The sequence below is a fragment of the Stegostoma tigrinum genome, chromosome 25 (genome assembly GCF_030684315.1).
Source record: "Stegostoma tigrinum isolate sSteTig4 chromosome 25, sSteTig4.hap1, whole genome shotgun sequence".
Classification (NCBI taxonomy): Eukaryota; Metazoa; Chordata; class Chondrichthyes; order Orectolobiformes; family Stegostomatidae; genus Stegostoma; species Stegostoma tigrinum.
The window spans coordinates 35256775-35269217 of NC_081378.1; the positions used below are offsets into that span (position 1 = coordinate 35256775).

General features: G+C 43.5%; 1 protein-coding gene across 6 annotated transcripts in view; it reads right to left on the reverse strand.

The window, feature by feature from the left end:
- The window catches only part of LOC125463301 (cAMP-dependent protein kinase type II-beta regulatory subunit), a 99318-nt gene that overhangs the window by 4950 nt on the left and 81925 nt on the right, over positions 1 to 12443 (reverse strand). For all 6 annotated transcript variants that reach the window (XM_048554423.2, XM_048554422.2, XM_048554421.2 and 3 more), the window contains 2 exons: positions 6181 to 6246; positions 5370 to 5502 (listed from right to left, as the gene is read on the reverse strand). In XM_048554423.2, the coding sequence (XP_048410380.1) occupies positions 5370 to 5502; positions 6181 to 6246 (199 nt within the window). The remainder of the gene's footprint in view (positions 1 to 5369; positions 5503 to 6180; positions 6247 to 12443) is intronic.

Sequence of the window (12443 nt, forward strand, 5' to 3'; positions counted from 1 at the left end):
AAACATGATACATCAATGTCATATCTGTACAGCGCATGCCAGCAACTTACATGACAAACATATAATGTGCTTCAACCAAACAACAATGTCTTAAAGTCTAAAGAGAGTCACCCTCAGTCAGGTCAGCAGGACAGCATTTCTTTTCAGCCCAGGGGACTTGGGCACAATCCATCAGTTGCATGGGATGGTCAGGGTCAGGGGTTCCATATCATGGAGTGGGCCACAGTTAGTTCTGCAGGTCCAGTGCAACCAGTTTGGAAATTGCAGTAAGTCCATCAGGGAGCTGGACAGAGATCAATCACAGGCCTGATCACTCATCATGTGGGGCTGTCCTTGCAAGTTGGTCAGTGGGGTGAGCCACGGTCCTGGGGCAGCTGTTCACTGAAAGTCAAGCCAAGTTATCACTGCGATAAGGGAATTGCGGTTGTCTGTAATGGGAATTGGAGACAGCATGCTGAGATACAGAGGGACAATAACTGTGACAGGGGCAATTCAACATCCAAGGTTGGGAGACAATATTATACTGCAAGACAAGTTCCTGTGGAGGGGGAGTTTGGTTGGTCAGTGTTCATCACTACCCTGGCTTCAAGGGGGTGGACAGTGAATGATGATGGTTAGCATAGCTATGTTGTAGATGGGGTAGCAGGAATAAAGCTGGGTTTGAAGATTTGAGTGAAAGAGCTGGGTGAAAAATGTGTAGAAACTCAACAAATCAAGTCATTAGGGACAACAAGGAAGAAAAGGGACAATGAAAGATTGGGGAGTCCCCTACATTAAGGGGTGAAGGATAAGACTGACACTGCAAAGTGTGTCCCGTGTTGCTTTCCATCCTCGGCTGATTTCCAGTTGTGCAATGGAAAATGAAACACGGCTGTGACCACATCCAGAGTGCATGGAGTAAGTAGTTTTTTTCTATAAGAGTATGTGGACTCTACTTAGGAGCAATGTGATGCCCTTCAATTGCATCAATTAGGCTTCCACAGTATAGAGTGAAGACGTGTAATCACAGAGTCCTGCATGCTGAGACCAACTATGAGATACACAAATCCTAACCACAAGCAATCTTCACCATGTCATTACAAATTGACTAGTTATCTTTGAAGCAGAAATAGCCACAGGCAACCTTAAAAGTTGCATCTGCAGGTCACAATTCACAAAGACAACAGAAGACCTCACAAGCTACACAGAAGGTACTGAATCAATTGCCTCTCACCTTGAACTGCATGTATTCCTCAACATGCTCTAAAGACATGTCTTTCTTAGATGGTGGTACGAGGGGCAATGTGTCAGTAATGTAACAATCTCATTCTATTGGTGCAACATAGTTTGTGCTGCATACATCAGAATAAAGGTCCACTATGTCAAAGATCCACGTATAGGCATTCCATGAGCCACCTTGTTGGAGTCCTTGCATCTTGCACACTATTGAAGATGAGGTACAACCACAGCAGGGGTTATCACTGCAGTGCAACAAAGGCATAGAAAAATGGGAGAACAAAATGAGGCAACAGCACCTCCTGAATACATGAATAAATTAGTCTATGGTCCTATTAGGATGCGGAGGAGGTCTATCACCCTTGATGCCATTTTCTCCAGATGAGCGAATAGCATTACTACCACACATGATCATGGCACACCATCATGGAACTGTGTCATCTAGAATGGGACCAGTTACCGGTTCTGGTCAAGCTGACAGCGGAGTAGGATACTCCAATTGCAGCTCCTCCACTCCAGTCCCTTCTCTTTTATCCATTTTTTCTCCCATTGGTGTCTCAGGTGGTCCTAGCCTGGTCTCATGCAGCTTTCAGCCTGGTCTCTTGTAGTAAGTTGGCTGGCCTCAGTAGCAACTTGGCTCAGTGAGTGCATGGATCCTGCCTGGGCGTGTCCCGAGACGCCGGGATATCAGAATGGTGGCAGTTTCAGCAGGAGCGATCAAATATGCGAGTGTGTTGTCGAGAACAGACGGCACAGCGAGATAAGCAGAGGACTCAAAGACTGTTGAACTTAACTTAGTCCTTTATTTTCCAAGTTTAAGCTATGAAAGACTTTAATGTAAATGGTAACTATTTTTCTACAATTCTATGAAGTAATACTTAACTTTTTAAACTCTTGTTTCTCATACTATTTTGTACCAAAACTTTTTTTGTACCTTGGTACCGAAGATGACACCATGTGTGGTGACATTATACACTTTTCACTGCACTCTTGTACTTCATTACACATGACAATAGTTTCACTTTTGCCATCTAACTCAAAATATGGTCTTTGACATCCTCAGCCAACTGACACGGACATCAGTAAATTGCACCTCTACTGGATGGCTCAACATCCACCAAACTGTCACCAGCTGATGAACGGTCCAAACGGGCACAGAAACTGAGATAACAAAGTGTGGGGCTGGATGAACACAGCAGGCCAAGCAGCATCTCAGGAGCACAAAAGCTGATGTTTCCAGCCTAGATCCTTCATCAGCAAAGGGGATGGGGGAGAGGATTCCGAAATAAATAGGGAGGGATAGGGAGGCGGGCTGAACATGGATAGACAAGAAGATAGGTGGAGAAGACAGTATGGGTGGGGATGCAGGGAGGGATAGGTCAGACCGGGGAGGACGGACATGTCAAGAGTGCGGGATGAGGTCAGTAGGTGGGAAATGGAGGTGCACCTTAGGTGGGGGGGGGGGGGGGGGGGGAATAGGTGACAGGAAGAACAGGTTAGGGAGGCGGGGATGAGCTGGGCTGTTTTTGGGATGCAGTGGAGGGAGGGGAGATTTTGAAGCTGGTGAAATCCACATTGATACCATTGGGCTGCAGGGTTTCCAAGCAGAATGAGTTGCTGTTCCTGCAACCTACAGGTAGCATCATTATGGCACTGCCGGAGGCCCAGGATGGACATGTTGTCTAAGGAATGGGAGGGGAAGTTAAAATGGTTTGCGACTGGGAGGTGCAGTTGTTTATTGTGAACCGAGTGGAGGTGTTCTGCAAAGTGGTCCCCAAGCTTCTGCTTGGTTTCCCAAATGTAGAGGAGGCCACACTGGGTACAGCGGATGCAGTACACCACATAGGCAGATGTGCAGGTGAACATCTGCTTGATGTGGAAAATCACCTTGGGGCCTGAGATGGGGATGAGGGAGGAGGTGTGGGGGCAGGTGTAGCACTTACTGCGGTGGCTGGGGAAAGTGCCAGGTGTGGTGGAGTTGGAGGGGAGTGTGGAGCGGACAAGGGAGTTGCAGAGAGAGTGGTCTCTCCGGAAGGCAGACAAGGGTGGGGTCGGAAAAATGTCCAAGTGGTGGGGTTGGATTGTAGATGGCAGAAGTGTCGGAGGATGATGCGTTGTATCCGGAGGTTGGTGGGGTGGTATGTGAGGACTAGGGGGATTCTCTTTTGGCGGTTCTGATGAAGGGTCTTAGGCCCGAAACCTTTTGTGCTCTTAAGATGCTGCTTGGCCTGCTGTGTTCATCCAGCCCCACACTTGGTTATCTTGGATTCTCCAGTATCTGCAGTTCCCACTATCTCAGGCACAGAAACTGAGCTGTTGCATGAAGGTGGAATCCTTTATCAACTGGTTCATAACAAGGAAAAAGTGGTGAGGCAACTCATTATTCTCCATAGTCACAAGTGTCAGTGGCAGTTCATGATCAAATGAACAGCAAGCAACAGAAAAGATGGACATGTTGACCAGAGACTGGAGTTACTAGCAGGGGCTGATTTCTGATATTGTTGACAAGTGAACTTTGGCTGAAGTAGAGAACTGACTTCACCTCAGCATGGGAGCCCTAGTTAACAAGTGAACTCAAGTGGTCTCTGCAATGAATTTTACAGATGGAGCCCAACTGTAACAAGACCAGGCATGTTCTCATACCTACAGACATCTTCAAGTTCACCACTTTGTAGCTAATGTTGATACATGATTGGTTTGTCCATTTTGGTGTTCTGTGTTGGGTTCATCAAGATCAGGGCAGAACTCTGAAAGCAAGATCTTCCAGGAGCGTGGCAAAGTCTTGGCCTTTGCCGAGAACTGGACCACCTCCCGGCATCCAGAGAACGATGAACAGGGAGAACCATACTCTGCGTAAGCATCTGTACACTTTGCCTCAACACAGGTAGCCAGAGGAATTTCCGGAGCTGGTTTTTAACAGCATCCCACATTCATCCAGAAACTGTTTACCATACATTTTCTTTTTTGGACAAGATCTAATCCTTTCCTTGGGGCTCATCATACCAGGTGAATGATTGGACAAGCCAGGTTTCACAGCAGGCTTACTATGAAATTCTGGATGGTGTCCAGGAGGACAGTGAGAAGCAGCCAGTAGAAAAGCATTGAATAATTACAAAACTGACAGGACTAACCTTTCAATCAGGTAATCGTCAAATCAGCGCATCAGGGGCTGGAATAAGACACAATGTCTGGGACTGTCAACCCAATACAGTCAATGTAGCTGGTCACGTGGCCACACCCATGTTGTTGGGGAGACCTCTCTCAGCCCTGAAACATATTAGAGGATGACCTGCCAGAAGGTGACAGCTGAAGGAACAAGCACTGCTTTTCACATGAGACCTGAAGACCAGACTGCTCCAGATTGAGTGCTTCACTAAACAGCTTGTAAGAAACAAGGAGTGAAAGATTATCCCAGTCAGTGGGAACATGGAGTAATCAGATCAGCCATAATCTTCCCAATGGTGAAGCAGGCAGAAGGGGCTGAGTGGCCTACCGCTGGCCCTAATTTATACATTTGTGTAAAACTATTGACATGAATAAATATAGAAATTACAACACAAACAGATCACTTGGGTGAGCTAGTGTATGTCATTAGTTATGATCCACCCAACCTTCCTCCCACCTGATCATTCCCTTTATATTCCTTTCCCCTCCCCTACAACTGCTATCATGATTCTTCCTGAACATACTTGTACTGTTTATCTCAATTACTCCAAGTGTGAGCAAGTCCTTTTCCAATCATACACAGAGTAAAGAAGGCTCTCTTTAGAATGCTGTTTTGTGGAGATGAATCCAACGCAGTTTACACTTCATGCATCAGGATGCATCACTCAGTTCGAGTATCATCTTTTGTTTCCCATTTTCTCCAGTATCATGTCTATTTTGTACAGTGGAGACCAGGACTGTACATATTACTTCAAGGTGTAGTCACCAATATATATCTAACTGTGTCTTTGCTTTTTGATTTATTCCTCTTAAGTAATACACATTGGTCACAATTAATTCATTACATTTCTAACATGTGAAATTTTACGATAATCATTCACTTACAGAAAATTATTTCAACAGAAAAAGTGTTTGACAAATTTCCAGGAAACCATTAACCAGATGTTCCCCACTCTTCTTTAATAGCCCCTAAATTGCTAACGACTTACCGAGACATTTCACGTTTCCTACAGCATAGGCAGATGCTGCACGTGGCTGATTTGCTACCAAAGCAAGTTCTCCAAAGTATTGCCCTCTTGAACAGCGAGCTATTTCCACTCCATTGTCTGCATCAGGTTTGGTCTATATTAAAAGAAAAAGGAAAAGTAATTTTCAATATTTGCAAATGTAGCTAACAAAATTTGATGAAACAAATATTAAGTGATGGCTACACAGATTCTTCTTGACAGGCTGAGTATCAAGAGCAGTTCACAATTAGGTTATGGAACATATAGAGTTTGATTTTTGATCAAATGTTCAGGCTCAGATTTAATCAACTTTTATTCTTTCCACAGATGTTACATGCTACATACCCACTGTTTCCAATATTTTCCATTTTGGAGGTGAGCTTCATACCACATCTGCACCATTTCTATGGCCGCTGATTTTCAGCTTCCTAATATTGACCAACTTCACCCATCTCAAAACAACTGTTATTGAAATAACCAATTATCGCTTTGATGCCTCTAGGCTTGACAATTCCAACACACTTTTGGCTGGTCAAATGAAGTTCTATTCATCCATGATCTCTGTATTTGCAGGCCTACTTTGACTCCTAGTCAAGCAACAACTTGACTTTAAGATTTTCATCCTTATTTTCGAATCTCTCCATTGCTTCACCGCTCCTTATCTCTATCACCTCCACCATCCCCACAACCAAAATTGAAGTCTATACTAACCTAATTTTGGAATGAAAAATAAATTGTGCAATTAGTACTTCAGTTTATCTTTCTAAAAAAAAACTTGAGTAATTGTATTTACCTTGTGTTTCATAGTTATCCGAACTTCTCCAGATTCTACAATATAAAAACAATCAGCTTTGTCTCCCTAAAGGATGAGAAAAAGTCAAATCTATGAATAATGAAACAATGAGTTTAAGAGTTAAAAATTAGAGGATTAAAATTATTACAGCACAGGAGGCCATTTGGTCTATCAAGTCTCCGGCTCTCCTCAGTCTTGCAGATTGATTTCACAAGTGCCCATCCTATTTCCCATTCTAACCTAATTACCTCTATTTTCAACATCAAGTTCCAAGTCATTACCACTGAATAAAGAAATCTAACACGCACGCCATATATTCTATCCAAGACTTTAAATCAGTGTCCCTAGTCTGTGTGCAGGCAGCTACTGGGAACAGCACTTACATAAAAATATCTAAACCTGCCAATCTTGCATATCTCAAATCAGATCTCCCCTCAAACTACTTTGTCACAAGGAAAACAAACTCAAATTACCACAGTCTACCCTTGTAACTAATTTCTTTTTAAATCATTAACAGGATGTGGGTGACTTTGGCTAGACCAGCGTTTATTACCGAAAGGCCAGTTAAGAGTCAACCACATTGCTGTGCTTCTGGAGTCACATGTAGTCCAAACCAGGTAAGGATGACAGTTACCTTTCCGAAAGGACATTAGTGAATTGAATGGATTTTTCAAACAAATGCGTATTGATCATCATCAGATTCTTAATTCCAGAAACTCATTCATCCAGAGAACTATTTTGGTAAACTATATAGTACAAATAACTTTGACACATTAGTAGTGTCAATGGAGGGTAGTGATCTTAGTGGTACGTACAAAAAAAGACTCAGCTTCTTCCATTGGATGGATATAAATCAATCTGACACATTTCTCATAATCAAAAGGAAAAATTATTAGGAAAGAACAGCTACCCACTGTTCTAACGCTGGTAGCTCTATGTGATGAAATCTTGAACAGATGGTCCAATTTATAATTTCTTACTATGATCCAGTCTTGTTAAACTGGGATTTTTTTGTGGGTTGGGAATAGTGCAGGGAGGGAGGGGAAGAAAAACACACATGAAAAGGACGGGAATGAGTGAAAGCAGCAATTTAAAGACTCCAATGGATCTCTCTAAGCGGTGATGGAAAGGAAATGCCACTAACAGTTCTAACAGATGCTGCAAAGCGAAGATGGATAAGGCTCTTATGTTTTCAATATTATAACTGGGCTATACAGTATGGAAGGATACACAGCTGATTTGATTTTGATTTTATTGTCACATGTACTGAAATACAGTGAAAAGCCTTGTTTACAAGCTGTATAGGCGGATCAGAACAAGCGAGGATGTACAGATAAAAGACTTAGATGCATACAGGTTACCTTATTTGAGGCTACAGTCCATTCAATAGTCTCATAATGGTTGGAAAAAAACTGTTTCTGAACCTGCTCGTGCGTGTGTTCGGATGTCTGTATCTTCTGCCTGATGAAGAGGTTATAGGAGATCATCACCAGGGTGCGATGGGTCTTCGATGATGTTGACCACCTTTCCGCAGCAGCGGGCCGTGTTAATAGAGTCCAAGGATGAAAGGTTGGTTTCTGTGATGGTCTGGGCTATGCACACCACCTTCTGTAGTTTATGGTCTTGGGCAGAGCAGTTGCCGTACCAGGCCAATATCCACCCAGACATTATGCTTTTAACGGTGCATCTGTAGAATTTGGTGAGGGACCTTATGAATATGCTGCCTGAGGAAGAAGAGGCATCGTTGTGTCTTCTTGGCTGTCACATTTACGTGTGAAGTCCAAGACAGGTTGTCAGTTATTGTCACTCTGAGGAACTTGATGCTCTTTGCTCTCTCAACATCAGTTCTGTTGATGTAGATGGGGCGTGGTTGCCTCCTTTCTGTCTGAAGTCAATGATCAATTCTTTAGTTTTGCCAAGTTGAGTGATGGATTGTTTTCATTGCACCACGTCACAAACCCTCTATCTCCCTTCTGTATCTTGACTCATCATGGTTAGACCTCCATCCTACGGGGTCATCAGCGATCTCGTAGATGGCATTCATTGAGAATTTGGCAACAGAGTCACAGATGTACAGAGAGTACAACTGGGGGCTAAGGATGCATCCTTGGGTAGGGGGCTCCAGTGTTAAGTGTTATTGTGGAGGAGCAGCAGTTACCTATCCTCACTGATTGTGGCCTATGGATCAGAAAGCTGAGGATCCAGTTGTAGAGGGCAGAGCTGAGACCAAGGTGTCTCAGTTTTGAAATGGGGATAATGGTGTTGACTACAGCTCCGCCTTAATTGAGCAGGAGTCTGATGTAGGTGTCTTTGTTGTCCAGATGTTCCAGCAACGAGTGCAGGGCTAGGCATATGGCATCCTCTGTGAATCTGATGTGTTGGTGGGCACATTGTAGGGGATCAAGGCAGGTTGGAAGACTGGAATTGATGTGGGCCATGACAAGCCTCTCAAAGCACTTCAATAATCATGAAGTCAGAACTATTGGGCAGTAGTCATTAAGGCACACTTCATGTGCTTTCTTGGGTACGTGGATGATGATGGTCTTCTTGAAGCACCTGGGGACTTTGGCTTGTAGGAGAGAGAGGTTGAAGATGTCGGTGAATACCTCTGCCTGTTGGTTCGCAGCATCTAAGTGCTCAGCCAGGGGCACCATCAGGGCCCTCACTTTCCTTGGGTTGACTCCCAGGAAGACCGATCTGACTTCTGACAGGGTGACAGAGGGAACCAGTGTATCTGGGGCCGTCAGGGCAGGCATTGCCATGCCGGTAGTATTCTGCTCAAACCAAGCATAGAAATCATTGAGTGCATCAGGAAGGGATGTGTCATTTTTGGCTGTCTTACACTGTTTGATTTTGTAAACCATAATGTCATTTAGGCTTTGCCATAGATAACGTGCATCTTTTTGCTAGCTCTGGGCCTCTAACTTGGCCTCCCTTATAGCTTTGTGGAGGTCATATCTGGATTTTCTGTATTTGTCTAGGTCACCCGACTTGAATGCTGCGTGTCTGGTCTTCAGTAGAGACTGGATTTCCAGGTTTATCCAAAGTTTAGGGTGGGGAAAACTCTGATTGACTTCCTTGGCATACTGTCCTCCACGCATTCGCTAATGAAGTCAGTGACGGTGGTGGCGTGTTCGTCGAGGTTTTCAGTTTAACACTTGAACACGGTCCAAGACCGCTGAGTCCAAGCGCTCTCAGAGACGGTCTTCTGCTGCCTCAGACCAGCACTGCACTTCTTTTCGTGAAGGATTCTCCATTTGAGCTTCAGCTTGTAAGATGGGAGGAGGAACACAGTGCTGTGATCGGATTTTCCAAAGTGTGTGTGGAGAATTGAGCAGTAGGCATCTTTGATGGTCATGTAGTAGTGGTCCCGAATGTTCAGTCCTCTAGTGGGGCAGTAGGCTATCTTTTTTAATGATACATATCCACCCAACTGAGATAGACAGCAAGAACCTGGTTGGTAGAAGGCTGACTATGATCACCAGCCATCAAATTAAATGTAATGAAATAGCAGGATGACTTTTCAACAATCAAGGAGACCAACAATAACACCACAGCCAAGCTGGACTCAACACGCTCACAACAAGTGAGCTAGTGGATTACAATTCATGAGAATGTGAAATGGTCCCTCTGTAATGGGTATTGCTGTTATCTGTTATCTAGCACGTCTTTTTCAGCAGCTATTCATTCATCGCACAGAGCTCCACTAATCTGTCAAGCCAACATAATGTTCTGCTATATCCTTCTGTTGCCAACCTTACAGCTGCAATGTAAACGGTGATCTGTCAGCCATAGTCAGCTGGGCCTCCTGCAGACTGGTGAGTATTTTTGTCCACCCCATTGCATAAACTATTAAGTTATCCAAAAGGCTGCCAAACAATGCAGGGTTCTAGATATTATATCTGAAAATTAGCAGATACAGCTCTCAGTTACCAGATCTGCTGCACACTCTTACACAAGGCTATTCCCTCCTCAGAGAAACATACTCATGCGGAAATGGATTTAAACAAGTTAGTTTGCACTCGGCTTTTTTCTCATAACAATCAACAATTTCGACAGTAAACCAAGGATGGAGTGTTAAACCTCACAACGATGTACATGAAAACTGACAGTATCGAAGAAGGTCCTTTACCCTGCAGTGGAAACTGCTGCAGTTGTAACGTATATCTAACACAGAAGCTCTAAAGTTCAGCCTCCTGTTCAGGAGAAAATTTATGCTGGGCAATGTACTATTTATTAACAGCAGCAGTGTACACAGAGTCAAGATCAATTATAGTTCGAGGCAGTGGAGCATTTCTACCTCATTTCCTTCCTTTAAGACAATTTCTTAAATTCTGATCAAACTTTTAGTCATCCAAGCCAGTATTTCCTTATGTAAATTTCCTAGGATGGTGACGGCGAGCACAAGGGGGCATAGCTTTAAATTGAGGGGTGGAAGATATAGGACAGATGTCAGAGGTAGTTTTACTCAGAGAGTAGTAAGGGAATGGAACGCTTTGCCTGCAACGGTAATAGATTTGCCAACTTTAGGTACATTTAAGTCGTCATTGGATAAGCATATGGACGTGTATGGAATAGTGTAGGTTAGGTGGGCTTGAGATCGGTATGACAGGTCGGCACAACATCGAGGGCCAAAGGGCCTGTACTGTGCTGTAATGTTCTATGTTCTATGTAAACATATCAAACTTGTGATGATTCAGGACCTTAAAAAGGTGCCACATCAGAGGACCATGAGAAGGAAAAGGAGTACACCATTTGGCCCCTCGAGCCTGCTCTGCCATTTGCTAGGACCATGGCTGATACAACATTATTCACATCCACATTCTTGCATTTTTCCTGTAACCCACAGTTCCCTACTATCTCAGCCTTAATGATACATAAGGAATCTACCCCTACAGCTCTGTGGCAAGGAGCTACAAGCTCTCAACTCCTCATTTCAGTCTTAAATTGGTGCCACTTTCTTCGAAGACTATGACCTTTGATAGTAGACTCTCCCAAAAGGGAAAAACCATCCTCTCAGCATTAACTGTGTAAAGCCCCTTAAGAATTCTACATGTCTCAATGAGAGATCACCTCTCATTCTTCTAAACTCCAGTCAGCAGACTCCCATCCTGTATAGTCTTTGCTCTTAAGACAATCCCTCCATACCAGGCATCATCCTCACGAACCTTCTCTGAATTGCCTCCACTGAAATTATACGCAAAATAAGGGAACCAAAACTGTAGTCCAGGTGTGGACTCAGCAGCACTTTGTACAGCTGCAGCAAGATGTCCCCACTCTTACACTCCAAACACCTTTGAAATAAGAGACTACATTCCACTACCTTTCCTGATTCCATGCCACATGTGTGTGTTGGCTTTCTGTGTTTCATTTACAAGTACCCCCAAGTCCCCTTGTGATGCAGTTTTCTTTACTTAAATAATGCTGTTCTTCTGCACTCTTTTCCAAAATGAACAACTTCACATATTCACACATAATAATCCATCTGCCAATTTTTTGCCCAATTATTTCACCGATCAATATCTTTCTGTAAACTGTTTGCATCCACCTCGCATCCTGCCTTTATCAGTTTGTGTCTGCTGCAAATTTGGCTACAGTATATTTACTTCGTCCCTCCAAAGCATCAATACATTGTAAACAGTTATGGCCCTAGCACTGATCTCTATGTAACCCCATTGGTCACAGATCACCAACCTAAAAAACAGAACCCCTTAACCCCACTCACTGTTTTCTACCCCTGAGCCAATTCTCAATCCAGGCCAATATACCACCTCCAACACAGTGGGCTGTTATCTTATGACTTACCTTTTATAAGGTACCTTGCCAAATGCCTTCTGGAAATCCTAACTCAAAACATCTATTGGATGCTCTGTATCTGCTCTGGTTGAGACCCCCATCAAAAGTAATAAATTAATCAAACACGACTTCCCTTTCATGAAGCTATGCTAAATTTGCTGGATTAGATAACATTTTTGTAACATGTTCTGCTATTACTTCCTTAATAGTTGAAACCAATACTTCTCCAACAATAGATGTTCGGCTAATTGGCTTATAATTATCCAATTTTTGCCTCCCATGTTTTTGAATAGGCTGTCACATTGGCAGTTTTCCAATCCTCTGGTTCTTCTCCGATTCCAAGGGGTTTTGTAAAATTACAACTATCTCTGAACCCATTATCTCTGAAACTAACTCTTTTAGGATCCTGGGAAACAAGCCATCTGGATCAGAGGGCTTACTTGCCTTTAGTTTGTTTACACAGTCGC